General features: G+C 35.5%; 3 protein-coding genes across 3 annotated transcripts; all 3 read left to right on the forward strand.

Moving 5' to 3' along the window:
* The first annotated feature begins 7,586 nt into the window (after positions 1-7,586).
* On the forward strand, positions 7,587-9,680 carry LOC115880924 (receptor-type tyrosine-protein phosphatase zeta-like). The gene is made up of 2 exons (XM_030898255.1): positions 7,587-8,584; positions 8,978-9,680. The coding sequence occupies exons 1-2, from the start codon at positions 7,658-7,660 to the stop codon at positions 9,623-9,625; spliced, it is 1,575 nt and encodes a 524-aa protein (XP_030754115.1). The 5' UTR covers positions 7,587-7,657; the 3' UTR covers positions 9,626-9,680.
* Positions 9,681-10,033: 353 nt separating this feature from the next.
* Positions 10,034-10,648, forward strand: LOC115880925 (carbonic anhydrase 1-like). Its single transcript, XM_030898256.1, has one exon. It carries the CDS (start codon positions 10,034-10,036, stop codon positions 10,646-10,648), a length of 615 nt encoding a protein of 204 aa, XP_030754116.1.
* Positions 10,649-11,068: 420 nt separating this feature from the next.
* On the forward strand, positions 11,069-11,693 carry LOC115880926 (carbonic anhydrase 1-like). The gene has a single exon (XM_030898258.1). The coding sequence runs from the start codon at positions 11,069-11,071 to the stop codon at positions 11,681-11,683; it is 615 nt and encodes a 204-aa protein (XP_030754118.1). The 3' UTR covers positions 11,684-11,693.
* Positions 11,694-17,131: the final 5,438 nt, after the last annotated feature.

Here is a 17,131-nt window from a genome sequence, read left to right on the forward strand (position 1 = left end):
GAAGGTTGACAGATCGATCTTTGTAAATTAGGTTTTCGATCTTTTTAATCGGTTTTTATATGATCGGAAAATGTATTAATAATTTTCCGAAAATATTATGTTCATATAGGGATTATTATAATTTTATTATGATGTAATAAAATGTTTCACTCAATCCGTATGCATTAAATAAAATTTTATGACAAATTTTATTTTGGGTCTTTTGTTTTACTGGTTGCCTGTGTTAAATTTAATGTTGGTATTTCTGACTTGGAATCGAGCATGTTCTGAGGATTTTGCAAATAACTCGTCCCTCTTCTACTTCGAACCGCCGTGGTAAACGCAGCATTTCTGATCCTGACTGACTGATAAAAACTCCATTGAAGTTTTTGGCCTTGCCTTGCCGTTCCGAATTGGGATTGATTCTTTGGAGTTGTCTGGAATTCTTTTGTGGGTCGAGAAGACTGGTTGTGCAGTTTTGGCACTAGCTGTGGGCGATTTTGGTCTGTGTGTGGTTCGAGCTGTGTAATGTTCTTTTGTACAACTATTTATTTTAGAGGACAGGATTTTACAACACGGACTGTGTGTGATGGTCGTACGAGATGAGTACGAGGACTTTTAAAGAACCCTTTTCCATGGAGTAACGTGTGGCGACGCCATTTTGTTTTGGAACGTCCACATGGTGGAAAGGTATTTTATTATGTCCAAATCAGAACATGTCACTAAAATAGATCATATTTTAGGGTTCTTCTTCTTCTTTCTTTTCCTCGGCTGTACTCCTTTAGAGTTTAAGATGATTTAGCTTAAGATTGTTATAATTTTTTTTGTACTGGATTTGGGGTACTGCGTACTGCAACTATTGCTACTGTGACGTGAATGCCACTGTGACGAGGAATGCCACTGGGATACTGAAGACCAGACACCTGGATTTTCTCATGGACTGACTGGAACGACCACTGGATGACAGATAAGACTTTACTCATCTCTTATTTTATTGCGTTTATGATTGATTAAAATTTACTACATTAAATATACGATCGTATGTGAACTTGGTATACCAGGGGATTTTTACATTTAAATTTCATTTTATTCTTTATAGTCATTTAATCATAATCACAAATCCGCATCAGGGTTGTTCACAGTTTAGTCACAACAATATTTTGTGATACTATTCATGATTAAATTTATTTTAGGGATAGTTAATTTTTACTAGTATATATCTATTTCATTATTTCATATTTAAATATTTGCTACATTTTATGATAGATCTTGACAATTTGTTTTAACTTTAAATTTAGTATTTATTAAACAATCCAGTACATTTTAGACTTTTCAATCAGTACACTTTTTCCATACACCTCCCTTTTGATATCTCTTGTTCTGTGCATATATTTTTTAATTATTTACTGAGCTAGCTGGAACCTATTTGTAACGGAACCTTGTGAATCTGAGTTTCCGTTATAAACTTTGTCACCCAACGGTGGCGTTTTAAACTTCGGCAGCAGATTCTGCGCATAAAAATGAGCAAAAAAGTTCGTATAAACTTATGTCCTAAAATGCTGTGTTTCGAAGATACAGGGTGTATTTTATTGTATATACATTTTTAGTTCGATTTTTTACTGGTAATTTCTGAACTAAATTTGGTATTACAGTTGGGGGTTGGAACCTTTGGTGTTACACAGCAAAATAAAAACACTAAATCATCACAATACACCAAAATACTTTTACTTTTACACTAGTGATGGGTTGTTATTTAACTATCTGTTATTTTATAACAATTATTTATAAATAACATAACGCAACCGTTACTACTTCTAAAAAATAACAGATATAAAATAACGACACGTAGAGATCGGCCGCTCGTGAAACGAAAAACGAAGTCGGCGCTCTGCATCACCACGAAATTCTATGCTGCTCGAAGCAATTCCAAAAAACAACTAGTATGGATGATCCATAATGGATGGAAAACATGTTATTTCGTCAACCATCGATACAGGCGGCGAGACAACGGACAACGGAGTGGGGAAAGCGCTACGGCGAACGTAGCTGCTTCGGTCAATACCGTCGATGGTCGTATTTACAACAGCTTAAAAATAATAGGATATAAAAGAAGCAGGTTTTTTGAAACAGTTGCGGGCATAACGCCTGGCGGTGGAGATAACAGGAGTGGGAAAGGAACGCTGCTTCATCGGTCGATTGTCGATGGAGGCTCGCAACCGGTTAGAGAAGCAGTCATTTTAGATATGTTGTTTTTCAACCTGTTACGAGCATAACAGGGCGGCGGTCGAGATAATCGGTGTGGGAAAGGAACGCTGCTGCATCGGTCGATTGTCGATGGAGGTTCGAAACAGGTTGGGGAATAACGCCATCAGTTGTTTTAGATACATTCTGTTTCAACCTGTTACGAGCATAACGGACGGAGGTCGAGATATTATGGCGCTGTATGTTTCAGCACTTACTTATTAAGTTTCAATATTTAGGTATTTATTTATTCTGAAAAATTTTCAGAATAATATTTTAAGATTTTTTAAAAATGTATACAGGGTGTTTTGAAAAATCTGGTCATTGATTAATCACGATCCTGCTTAAAGCCCTTGACGTAAAAAAGCTGATTTTTGGAAAACGGATTGACTTTAGTGTGTAGAGGTTCGATAAGAAGGGATTTTTTCGAAACTCGAATTCTAAGGGGGTGAAACTACTCTGAAATATTAGAATATTTTTTATTTAAAAACCGGTGAGTTTTCGGAAAAACTCTTAAAACACGTATATTTTATTATGTTGTTTTACATATTTTAAGATTTTTAAAAATATATACAGGGTGTTTCATAAAATATGACCATTGAGTAATCACTATTCTGCTTAAACTGATGGACGTTTAAAGCTGATTTTTTGCAAACGGATTGACTGTGGGGTTGAGGTTCGATAAGGAGGGGTTTCTCGAATCTCAAATTCCAACAGGGTGAAAACGCCCCTCAAATATTACAATATTTGTTATTTAAAAAACGGTTAGTCTTTCGGGAAAACCTCTGGACACGCATAATTTATTTTGTTTTTTTTACATATTTTTTAAAAAATCATACAGGGTGTTCCAAAAAGTTGAGTAATTGATTAACCACGATTCTGTTTAAACTGCTCGACGTTAGAAAGCTTATTTTTGGCAAATGTGAGAAAATTTTATCCAGTTTGTATGTCAATGGAAATTCTTGTTTTGCTTTATCATCACCATTAGAAATTATTAATTCGACGCGAAGTCGCGGGTACACGCTAGTTTAAGTGTAAAATTAATTCGAACTCTAGTGTGTAGTTGGTTTACTTATGAAGAATATACTACACATTTTCTTATATTGCTATTTTTTGACCGCAAATGGTAAAATCATAACTAAGAGCTTCTCGCCCGTCGAGTGAGATGTACCCTGTACACTGCTACGCAATTCAGGATCTACGCGGATCGAGGGGCAGGGCGTAGGTAGATCGGAATGTATAGGTATAGACGAGTGGCGGAATTTTGGCTTTTTTATATCGCAATTTGTAAACAGCGCTTATTTGTAAACAACCACCGTTTTTAGAGAGGTATTTTAGATAACAATCGATATTTAGAAATGTTTTGACACCCTTGAAATACTACCACCGAGCACGTCATTGTTGCAACTTGCAACTGCGTTAATACGCCTGGCGGTGACCGTCTCATACTCTTTCAGATATTTAGCAGTAAAATAAAGAAACCTGTTATTTTTAAGCTGTTATTTTAAGCTGTTTTTTATAAATAACTATAACAGTTTCAACTGTTATCTAAAAATAACAGTTTTGCCCATCACTATTTTACACTGGAATGGCGCGGCGTCGCGTCGCTGCTACTATTCGGACTTTATTCTATTTTAATGGTTGTAGGCATGTCAAAGAAGAAGAAGCGTAGACACAGCGTAGAATCCTTGCCGCGAATAATGACATTTCCTATGACAAATAATGAAGATTACAACTTCAAGGTTAAAATTCTTAATAAAGAAAACGATTTTTATTCATTCCAAGAGTATCTTGCCTCATTTTTTTCGTATTTCTAAGAATAAGCTTTTTTAGGCGTAAATTTTCTTGAACAAATGCATCTTTACCAACGTAATTGAAAAGGAGTTTCAATTTTTAACGCACCTACTCTACTGATTAATATCTGATACGCATTATCGACATTTATAATAGAAAATCAAAAATCACCTGCATTAGATAAAAATCGGCAGATGATTCACACGAAAGTATTCTTTTAACACCCTCGTCGGTGGCACATATTGTTCGAGCGGCCAGTGGCGGCGCTGCGAAAGGGAGTGACGACGACGCGCCGCAAAAACCTAACGAGGATAATAAATAACGACAGGCGGCGTCGCATCATCGCTTACGACTCGTCCCGGGCGGCCTTTTAAGCCCTTTTATCAACACCCCGGTCGACGCTTATCGTCGCCACCCACCGGCTTTCTATGACTTGCGGAATCCCGAAGCCCTTTCAACCCTAGAAAACGAAATATATCGAGATATATTTCGTTTATATGTCGGTCATTTTTCTCTCTCTTTAACGTTCTATACTACACTCAGATGCCAAAAAAACGCAACGAAGAAATTTTTGGTCAAATTTACGTAGATTTATGAAATAAAAAAGTAACTCGCAAAATATTTTTTTTTATTTTCTAGCTGGTTTAATCATAAAACTGTACTGTGATTCCCCCAAACTCAACCTTATCAATATTAGGGAGTTTTCGTTGCTTACAAATTGCAATGCCGGTTAACGCTAATTGACAACTTTGACATTTCAATTTCGATTATCGTATATCGTAACCGCTAGCTGCCGATATTTTACGGACGTTAGCCAAAGCCGTTAACATAGCGGTACGCATGCGCACTAGCGCAGTAGAAACACAACATTGAAAAATACAGATCTAACCTAACCTCATTCTATTTTGTTTATGTTTTGATTATTTATTTTATCTGTGTTAAACTCGTTGGGAATTCTTAGTGCTTCAACTAATCGAGGAATGTCTTTTTTTTCAAAGCGGAAGTTAGCTTTGCACTCTTGGTCAGATAATATTTCTAGGTTGAACTCCCTATAAAGTTCTGCTCGATATTCGATGTTGTTTTCAAACCCTTCCAACAGCATAGCATCCTCCAAATCCAATTCATCAGTAGAGTCCAATAAAATTAAATTGTCCATCCTATATAGCGATACCCAATAAAGTCATATAAAGCACTTTCAAATCAAACCACAATACAAAAACCAAAAATCATAACACTACGCTACGGGCTGTGCTCAGCTGTCAGTTTTCGGTTATCGTATCGTATGTCGGCTCCGAACCAATGAACCGAAAGTCCGAAAACTGTTTTTTTATCTGTCAAAATAGCGGTTATGGTTACGTATCTGTTAACCGTACCGTTGAATTTTTTTAAAGCAACGAAAACTCCCTATTATTCTACTAGAAATCGGAATGTGAATATGAATTTTAAAAACAAAAAACGATTTTAAAATGGCTGACAATAGAATACTTGTTAAGAATGGCGGATTTCTGTGTCCGACTTAATATGAACTACCAATATACCAATTCCGACCGGGTTTCCAAAATTAGTCGTCTCACACGACCGAAGTCATCAAACCGGACGACCGGCAATCGTATTATGACGTATATAATTCCAACGTACGCCACGTAACCTCACTTTGCGTATCAGTGATTTGTGCATTTGTGCAACTATATTTTAGTTTTTGTTTTCTCCTTAAAAAAATGGGCAGTCACTTTTTTAAGATAGTATACAGGGTGGCGCCTCTCATACGCCGCGGAGGCTCCAAGGAGAACATCAGTAGATATTGAAATGAAATTTTGAGAGCGTATGTAGATCACTTAAAGGCATTTTTTGAAAATATGTTAAAAAATATGAGTTCTGCGGGGTGTCCCAAAAAAAGTTACACATCAAAGTTGTGTTTTTTGTAATGGAACACCCTATATATTAATCGATTTTTAGATTCTACGAAAAAAATAAAGGTCTGACCGGACGTCGCTTCAGGTCAGATTTAGTTCGAAGTCAGATAGATGCTACTTGGGTAAATACATAGGCAAACAAATAAAAAGAGACTGACAAATCCCATGGTAAAGAGTGGGACCGCGTTCCCGTAGCGCAACTCAGAATAACAATTTGGAAACCAATTAGCAGGACCATGGCAGGACGTACGTCTTTATTACTATCTTTCTTTATTATGTGTGTTTTATATGAAAAAGAAAGAGATAGGTATAAAACGTATCGTAAGACATTATCGCACATTCTGGCTGGCGGAAAATTTAAATTAACCATTATTAGTAGTATTCTTTCATTCTGAAAGTGAAAATTTTCACTTAAACTGATTTATTCCCTATACCACGTAAAGGGAACGTGGTGTAGGGAATAAATCAGTGAATATTTGCAGTTTCTTTCAGAACGAAAGAATACTACTATTATAAGGGAAATTAAAGAAAAAGCAAAAATTGTACTGTTTTATTAACATATTTATTTATACATAAAAATAAATAAACTTTTTATAATATAATAACAAAAAATAACAGTGTTTATTCCACCCACCTACCAATTTTAAATGCAGAAGAACTGACTGTTGCAGGAAACGATCGGCCAATTTTTTTAAAAGGCATTAAAAATCTCATTTTCGAAAAAAACTGAATATCCAAGCAAAGAAGACTTTACGAGAATCATGATCCTAAACCATTTTTAAGTTCAGTTTTAATCCTAAAACAAAAGTAAAATAGGTATATTAATAAAGTTCCTGGTTACTATAAACCAGCTATAAACTACCTACCCAAAAAATGAAAAAAGTTAATTGTATTAATTTGTTGTGTTAAGAGAGGTTCGAAATATTTTTGATACTACTTCTACTTTTTTCTTAATAAGATGATAAATATAACTACTTACTTTTATTTTACCAGGTGTCTTTAACATATCTATCAGAGAAAGGGGGCACCAATACATATAAAAAATAGATGATACTGGCTCCTGCAGCAAATAAAATAATAAATAGTATAACCTAAAATTATAAGTAACAAAATATAAATATCTATATGGAACAAAGGAATTTGTTCCCTATCCATATTCATAAGTCAATGAAATGGAGAGTTTAGAAAAAAAGGTAAATCACCAAAACAAAAATTAACAAACATGACGAATTGTCATCACGTTGTCATGATGACGAAAACGAAAGGCGATTGTTCTAATTTCTATTTATAAATTACGTTTTATATGGCTGCTTCTTTCTCTCTTGTTATATTAGAATGAGATAGTGGGCCCAATAGACGCAATGCGCAGATCAACATAAATAGAACGAAATATTGCGTTCTGAGTTGCGCTACGGGAACGTTGTCCCTCTCGTTGCCATTTAATTTGCCAGTCTCTTTTTATTTGTTTGTCTATGGGTAAATACTAAAACATACCTGAAAAACACCTACACACAATACCTCCATAAATAAATTATTTGTCATTGTCAATGGTGTGTCAGTTAGATTATACAGGGTGTTTCAAAAAACATCTCTCGTTTCTTTTTAAAACATTAGCGTCACTGTCATACTGACATTAACCTGATTTAAATTTAATGAAGTTCCAGTTTGACATTTTTTGATAAGATTTTGTCAAACAGAATATTCGAATAAGTTTCTACAAAATTTCCGTTATGGATTGTATTGGCAACTATCTCCCAGATAAAGTGGGATTATTTTATTATCTAGCCGTAGCTGCCTTTATTTGTGGTGCGTTATACCTTAACGACATGTTCAGCAAACTGAATACAAGCAGAGGCTACGACACCAAAAAACTTATTAATTACGGGTACGAGCACCACAATGGACCATCTGTTTGGAAAGATCTATTTACCGATGCGGCTGGTCAGAAACAATCACCAATCAATCTAATAACCGCATGTGCTATTACGATACCATCTGAATTCAACCCGCTTCAATTTTCAGAAGAGTTTTTTTGTGCGCCTTGCGAAATGAAATTGTATAACAGCGGCTTGAATGCGGTGCTGTACACGAAATGGAGTGGAGACAAGCGGCCCAAGATAACAGGAGGACCTTTAGAAAGTGACGTTTACGAGTTTTTCAACATTAGATTTCGATGGGGCAATACGGATGACGATGGATCAGAACATATGGTTAATACAAAAAGGTACGCTGTCGAGATGCAAGTTAGTTTTGTACTGAATGGAAATTGTAGTTGTGATATTATGGAGTCAGCTAGACAAGGAAAGTTATTAATGTTGAGTTACCTCTTCATGACTACTCCTATTGATAACCCATATCTAGAACCACTTATTCAATCACTGAAACATCTTAAGTTTCCAATGAACTGCGTTATGATCTGCCCATTTCCCATAAAATTCCTTACACCGGTATTTTCCAAGAATTACTTTTTTTATGAAGGTTCGTTAACTTTTCCTCCTTGTACTGAAGGTGTAAAATGGATAGTCCAACCTGAGCCTTTAGCTATTTCGAGCAGACAAGTTAAAAAATTCAGGAAACTCGGTGGACGTAGTTTCCTACCAATAACTTGTAATTCCAGACCTGTACAACTGCCCAATGGAAGAGAAATATTCTTTTATGACTAAATAAAAACATATACATGTACTTTATAATAATGAGAAAATAAAGAATATTAAATATTTAAATAGGTTTTTTAGTATTACTCGTTTGGGTATTTTAATTAACAATTCCTGCTAACAGAAGTACTTTTAGCAAATGGTGTTTATAAGTTTTCCAACATTAAATCTCCAAGGTAAAATAGAGATGACGATGGATCAGAACAAATGATTAATACAATTAGGTATGCGTCTAGATGCAAGTAGAATGTAGAATGTGTGGGAAGAATGTTAATCACCGCGACCTCACAGATCTATTGTGTGTCCCCCTTTCTTGAGTTATAATGAGTTATAACTCATCATAGTCTAATAACTTCATGCGCTATCACGATACTATCTGCATTCGACCCGCTTCAGTTTTCAGAAGAGTTTATTTGTGCGCCTTGTGAAATGGAATTGTATAACAGCGGTTTGAATGCGGTGCTGTACACGAAATGGAATGGAGACAAGCAGCCCAAGATAACAGGAGGACCTTTAGAAAGTGACGTTTACGAGTTTTTCAATATTAGATTTCGATGGGGCAATACGGATGACGATGGATCAGAACATATGGTTAATACAAAAAGGTACGCTGTCGAGATGCAAGTTAGTTTTGTACTAAATGGAAATTGTAGTTGTGATATTATGGAGTCAGCTAGACAAGGAAAGTTATTAATGTTGAGTTACCTCTTCATGACTACTCCTATTGATAACCCATATCTAGAACCACTTATTCAATCACTGAAACATCTTAAGTTTCCAATGAACTGCGTTATGATCTGCCCATTTCCCATAAAATTCCTTACACCGGTATTTTCCAAGAATTACTTCTTTTATGAAGGTTCGTTGACTTTTCCTCCTTGTACTGAAGGTGTAAAATGGATAGTCCAACCTGAGCCTTTAGCTATTTCGAGCAGACAAGTTAAAAAATTCAGGAAACTCGGTGGACGTAGTTTCCTACCAATAACTTGTAATTCCAGACCTGTACAACTACCGAATGGAAGAGAAATATTCTTTTATGACTAAATAAAAACATATATCTACATGTACTTTATAATAATGAGAAAATAAAGAATATTAAATATTTAAATAGGCCTTTTAGTATTCCTCGTTTGGATATAGATAGTTAAAGAAGGACTTCTAGCAAATGATGTTTATGAGTTTTCCAACATTAAATGTCCATAAAAAAATAGAGATAAGGATGGATTAGAACATATGATTAATACAAAAAGGTACGCTGTCTAGATTCAAGTAGAAAGTAGAAAGTGTGGGAGGGGGGTTAGTCACCACGACCTTACAGATCTATTGTGTGTCCCCCTTTCTTGAGTTATAATAAGTTATAACTCATCATAGTCTAATAACTTTATGTGCTATTACGATTCGGAATTCGGCCCGCTTCAGTTTTCAAAAGAGTTTATTTGTGCGCCTTGGGAAATGGAATTGTATAACAGCGGTTTGAATGCGGTGCTGTACACAAAATGGAGTGGAGACAAGCGGCCCAAGATAACAGGAGAACCTTTAGAAAGTGACGTTTACGAGTTTTTCAACATTAGATTTCGATGGGGCAATACGGATGAAGATGGATCAGAACATATGGTTAATACAAAAAGGTACGCTGTCGAGATGCAAGTTAGTTTTGTACAGAATGGAAATTGTAGTTGTGATATTATGGAGTCAGCTAGACAAGAAATGTTACTAATGTTGAGTTACCTCTTCATGACTACTTCTATTGATAACCCATATCTAGAACCACTTATTCAATCGCTGAAGCATCTTAAGTTTCCAATGAACTGCGTTATGATTTGCCCATTTCCCATAAAGTTCCTTACACCGGTATTTTCCAAGAATTACTTCTTTTATGAAGGTTCGCTGAATTTTCCTCTTTGTACTGAAGGTGTAAAATGGATAGTCCAACCTGAGCCTTTAGCTATTTCGAGCAGACAAGTTAAAAAATTCAGGAAACTCGGTGGACGTAGTTTCCTACCAATAACTTGTAATTCCAGACCTGTACAACTGCCCAATGGAAGAGAAATATTCTTTTATGACTAAATAAAAACATATACATGTACTTTATAATAATGAGAAAATAAAGAATATTAAATATTTAAATGGTTTTTTTAGTATTACTCGTTTGGATATTTTAATTAACAATTCCTGCTAACAGAAGTACTTTTAGCAAATGGTGTTTATAAGTTTTCCAACATTAAATCTCCAAGGTAAAATAGAGATGACGATGGATCAGAACAAATGATTAATACAATTAGGTATGCGTCTGGATGCAAGTAAAATGTAGAATGTGTGGGAAGGATGTTAATCACCGCGACCTCACAGATCTATTGTGTGTCCCCCTTTCTTGAGTTATAATGAGTTATAACTCATCATAATCTAATAACTTCATGTGCTATCACGATACTATCTGCATTCGACCCGCTTCAGTTTTCAGAAGAGTTTATTTGTGTGCCTTGTGAAATGGAATTGTATAACAGCGGTTTGAATGCGGTGCTGTACACGAAATGGAGTGGAGACAAGCAGCCCAAGATAACAGGAGGACCTATAGAAAGTGACGTTTACGAGTTTTTCAACATTAGATTTCGATGGGGCAATACAGATGACGATGGATCAGAACATATGGTTAATACAAAAAGGTACGCTGTCGAGATGCAAGTTAGTTTTGGACTGAATGGAAATTGTAGTTGTTATATTATGGAGTCAGCAAGACAAGGAAAGTTATTAATGTTGAGTTACCTCTTCATGACTACTCCTATTGATAACCCATATCTAGAACCACTTATTCAATCACTGAAACATCTTAAGTTTCCAATGAACTGCGTTATGATCTGCCCATTTCCCATAAAATTCCTTACACCGGTATTTTCCAAGAATTACTTCTTTTATGAAGGTTCGTTGACTTTTCCTCCTTATACCGAAGGTGTAAAATGGATCGTCCAACCTGAGCCTTTAGCTACTTCGAGCAGACAAGTTAAAAAATTCAGGAAACTCGGTGGACGTAGTTTCCTACCAATAACTTGTAATTCCAGACCTGTACAACTGCCCAATGGAAGAGAAATATTCTTTTATGACTAAATAAAAACATATACATGTAATTTACAATAATGAGAAAATAAAGAATATTAAATATTTAAATAGGTTTTTTAGTATTACTCGTTTGGATATTTTAATTAACAATTCCTGCTAACAGAAGTACTTTTAGCAAATGGTGTTTATAAGTTTTCCAACATTAAATCTCCAAGGTAAAATAGAGATGACGATGGATCAGAACAAATGATTAATACAATTAGGTATGCTTTCTAGATGCAAGTAGAATGTAGAATGTGTGGGAAGGATGTTAATCACCGCGACCTTACAGATCTATTGTGTGTCCCCCTTTCTTGAGTTATAATGAGTTATAACTCATCATAGTCTAATAACTTCATGTGCTATCACGATACTATCTGCATTCGACCCGCTTCAGTTTTCAGAAGAGTTTATTTGTGCGCCTTGTGAAATGGAATTGTATAAAAGCGGTTTGAATGCGGTGCTGTACACGAAATGGAATGGAGACAAGCAGCCCAAGATAACAGGAGGACCTTTAGAAAGTGACGTTTACGAGTTTTTCAACATTAGATTTCGATGGGGAAATATGGATGACGATGGATCAGAACATATGGTTAATACAAAAAGGTACGCTGTCGAGATGCAAGTTAGTTTTGCACAGAATGGAAATTGTAGTTGTTATATTATGGAGTCAGCAAGACAAGGAATGTTATTAATGTTGAGTTACCTCTTTATGACTACTCCTATTGATAACCCATATCTAGAACCATTTATTCAATCACTGAAACATCTTAAGTTTCCAATGAACTGCGTTATGATCTGCCCATTTCCTATAAAATTCCTTACACCGGTATTTTACAAGAATTACTTCTTTTATGAAGGTTCGTTGACTTTTTCTCCTTGTACTGAAGGTGTAAAATGGATAGTCCAACCTGAGCCTTTAGCTATTTCGAGCAGACATGTTAAAAATTTAGGAAACTCGGAGGACGTAGTTTTCTACCGATTTTCTGTTTGATTTCTTTTATCTTAAAAATTATTATTTATCAGAATGAACTTTCAGAATGAACTTTTCAGAATCAGAATGAGCTTAATGATAAGCGAAAGAGAAGTACATCAAAGTCTCAAAAGAATGAAAAATGGACGGTCACCAGGTCCTGGTAATATTGTAGCCGAATTGTTAAAGTGTGGAACCCAAAGACTGCGCTGGCGTCTGGCAGAGCTATTTAACCAGTGCTGCCTGCAAAGTAAACTACCCCGAGAATGGCGAGTGGCTCACATAGTGTCCATATTTAAAAAGGGAAATCGTAACGACCCCACTTGTTATAGAGGCCTAAGCATTAACAGTTCGGTCAGCAGACTTTTTGGAAAGGTGCTACAGGGTAGGCTCAGGGACAGTATTGGTGACAAATCTCGGAAGACCAAAGCGGATTCACACCGGGGAAATCTTTCACAGATAACCTTTTTGTCCTGCAGCAGGTGATGGAAAAAAAGATAGCAGTAGATCAAGAAGTCCATCTAGCATTTATTGATTTGGAGAAAGCGTACGACTCTATTCCCCGCAGCAAGATATGGGAAGTATTGAATATCTTAGAAGTAGATAGACCTTTGCTTAAGATAATAAAATAGCTATATAAAGAAAATGAATCGTACGTTAAGATAGGACACAGGCTATCTAATCCAATTAACACCACAAAAGGGTTGCGACAAGGATGCAGCTTATCTCCTCTGATCTTCAACGCTTACGTCGAATTAGCCCTTAGGGAATGGAAGACGAAATGTCAAGGTATGGGAATACCCATTGAGGACAACACACTATTTACCCTGAGCTTTGCAGACGATCAGGTCGTGATTGCGCAGGACTCATACGATCTAGAGTTCATGACTAAGAGGCTTTATCAAGAATACAACAAATAGGGACTTCAGGTTAGTCTAAAGAAGACCGAATACATAGCTGTCAATTCCAACGCTTGTTTTGAAGTCTTCATTAATGATAACGTCCAGATTCAACAACAACCATAAATACCTGGGTGCTACTATCAACAACGAGGGTTTGGGCAAAGTAGAAATACAAACCCGAATTCAGAAGAGTAAACTAGTTATTGGATGTCTTAACAGCCTCTGGTGGGACCGAAACTTGTCTGCAACAACTAAAAAGAGACTTGGAAGAACATTGGTAGAGTCAGTTCTTTGCTATGGACTCTGAGTGCAGACGCGAAGCGCAAAATCCAAGTTGTTGAAATGGACTGCTGGAAGAAGTGCAGGTATATCTAGGATGGAAAAAAGACAAACATCGAGGTCAGGCGTATCATGAATGCATCGGAGGTGACAGTACTGGATCGAATCGAAAATCCAGCTTAAAATGGTTTGGACATGTTCTGCGTATGCCGGAGAACAGGTGGCAAAAAAAGAGTTTTTCAATGGGCTCCCAGGGCAGAAGAAAGAGAGGTAGACCTAGAAAATCCTGGAACGGAACGGTTACGGAAGCAATGGAAGCTCGTAACCTAGAAGCTGATGACGCTCTAAATCGAGATGTGTGGCGTAGGGTAACGGGAAGGCAGCAATAGGCTGTAGTTGGAAATGAGTATTAAATACTTAAACCAAATCCCGTTTATATATATAGAATGAACTTAACAAATAGAACTAGAAAAATTAATACATTTAGGTATGACGGATATTTTTTTCGCTAAAATTTAAAACTACCTTTTTTACGAATTTATAATAAACCACTAAAAAAGTTTTGTTATCCAATGAAAAATTACCGTTTTACACTGAAGAAGTCGTCCTAGATTGCGTCAAAATTCGTGAAAAATATACTGCAAGATGACGCTTAATGTTTATGTTTCCGGTGTCACGATAAAGCGGCCATTATTATACACGACCACGACGAAAACTACGGATTTTTGGCTGGTTATTTTATTTTTATGCCTTTTTTGTATACCCACGTACCGGGTAAATATAAAGATAAAATTTTGCCGAAAAAATAGCCAATCCTCTCATAAAGTTATATTCCCATTCAACACTGCTAATTTAAACAAACAGTTATAATGATTAACATTAGTTTTTTTACTAATGGAGCATTTTAAATGTGTGTCCGGTATGATAATTATTAATTAGTAAATAACGTCTTTTACAAATTTACCTTCACTATAATCACAGATTAGGTATCCTATAAGTATACATATCCTATATTATTAGTAAAATCTTGTCCCTAATTCGTGGTACGAAAATTGTTTTTATGACGATGTGCAAACGAGTCAAATTTCCTGTGCGCAAAAATAAACTCGCGTAAAATAACAATAAACAGCGTAATAGAGAGATATCGCTAAACCGAATAGCGTGCATGGACGTTAATAAGGCCAGGTGTTATTTCCTTTACATGAGTTGGTATGTCAACAAGTCTCTTCATTTATAGTTATCGGATCGGAAAGAATTCTGATCGCGTCGCGTCCGCTATTTAAACTTAACCTAACTTTGAAATTAAAACTTTGAAATTGTTTTGTTTACTAGGTATTTTAAACACTTCCGTTCGGTCAGTCGTCGTGGCAACATCGAATACTGTCTGATGGTTGGTTGTTCGGGAGTCAATTTTTGTTTCTTGTTTTCTGTTAATATTCTTGTAATCGTTTTGTAAAAGCTTAATATTTTTTGGTAAAAAAGTTTTAAAGTGGATTCATGTCCCATTCAGATACATATTTTTGTGAAACATTTTTAAAGTTCGCCTACTATAAGTGCCATGAACATTTTTATACAAGTTCGCCTACTTTGAAGTGCCATGAGAAAATTTATTAAAGGACAACTCTTTTTTCACGTTGTCACGGGGGTAACCAGGCCCTATGTAGCCGGATGCTACCAGCGTGGGAGAAGCTTTCGAAATGATCATATAAGGACCTTTTTTTTTGTTTTGATTATTGTGGAATGGTAGATGGCCCCAATATGGTGTACAGCCAGACAACATTGAGGTCATCATGAAATTGAGCTGGCAATTGCCTAGTAGCAGAGCCAAAACCAGACGAGAGAGAGAGGTATTTTAAAACTAAAGGGCCAAAGGGCTTATTTCCAGTACTTTATTGTTCAACGTCTGCCAGTGGGTGTAGGGCAACAAGCAACAAATTCTCTTAGAAGGGCTAAGTCGTCATCTGCTGTAAACCTAACACTCTTTATAGGTTATTTAGTATTGGAAGAGGTGGAATCCATATTTTGGGCCATATTATTTAATTAAAACTAATCCCAGCTACTTAAATATCAAATTACCTAATAAAACTAAAGCAATAATTCAAAACAATTCAAACATAACCTAAAATAAAAGATCTCGCCGGCCGGCTCCAGTTGTCAAATACCCGCACATGCCCATTTAAGCAATTTTTAACCGTTATCAGAGGTTATTTAGAAAGAGTGCTTGGTGTAATTGATCTGCAAATTACGTCAGGCGGTAACGTTATTAGCGGGTGTTGCGTTAAAAATTGACTCGCGCATATGGTAACCATGATAAGGTACGCGTAAATACTGGATGACGCTATTCGGTTTTCCGATATCTCTCTAATAACTGTGCCGGTCAGGCGCTGTGCACAATTTTAGAGGCCATAAGTGGGCGTGCTATGTGCGCAAACTAGTCACCTAACTAGTGCCCGATTCCGAAAATTGGAACTACGAAAAACAATAAAGAAAAAACAAAGATTATAATCTGTATAATCTGCGCTATAATAAGGATGTCACTGGCGGAATTTACATTAAAAGGTTCTAGAGTAATATTTTACAGACAATACCAGAAGCTGACAATAACTTTTTTATTTCAATCTGGTGCCTCCATTTTGCAGATTACAGTAATCTAAAATTAAATGAATTTTGATATCAAATATCGTATGGATAATCAATAGGGAGAAAAAAAAAATATAATTAAAAAAACAGTTTTTTATATAATTAAATAGTAATAATAAAATTATATATTATATAATAGAAAATAACTACACTGATAAAAAAGATAGACTTGAACTAAAGTCGTCATCGTTCTTGAAAAAAAAAAATTTAGTGGCAAGAGAATTTATTTTAGCGTAAAAGAAAATATTTTGCCTGAAGAAAAACTCTATTAACTCAAGAAAACTGGTTCTCTTTAAAAATTCGAAAATTTCTCTTGAATCTATTTTCATTCAACCAAGTGCAAGTTACTTTGTTTTAAGATAATAAGAAAAATACGCTAGGAAGTTCTTCATTCAAGAAACATGGCCATATCGTATAACAAATTAGTGATCGTTATTAACATGCATTTGTCATTTTTTATGGACAAATTTTTGGATATATGGATTCTTTAAAGGAGTTTCTGAAAAATATAGAAATTAGAGCATTTATTTGCTATATTTGAAAGTAAGAGACATTTACCTAATGCACCTGTTTAGATAATGCATGCGTGACTATAGATAGAATAAGAATATAGGTATCGATTTTTTTATGCAGATAATTACAAAAATTTTAGAATTTCAAGTC

Source organism: Sitophilus oryzae, unplaced genomic scaffold (genome assembly GCF_002938485.1).
Source record: "Sitophilus oryzae breed Bouriz unplaced genomic scaffold, Soryzae_2.0 scaffold_1660_pilon_pilon, whole genome shotgun sequence".
Classification (NCBI taxonomy): Eukaryota; Metazoa; Arthropoda; class Insecta; order Coleoptera; family Curculionidae; genus Sitophilus; species Sitophilus oryzae.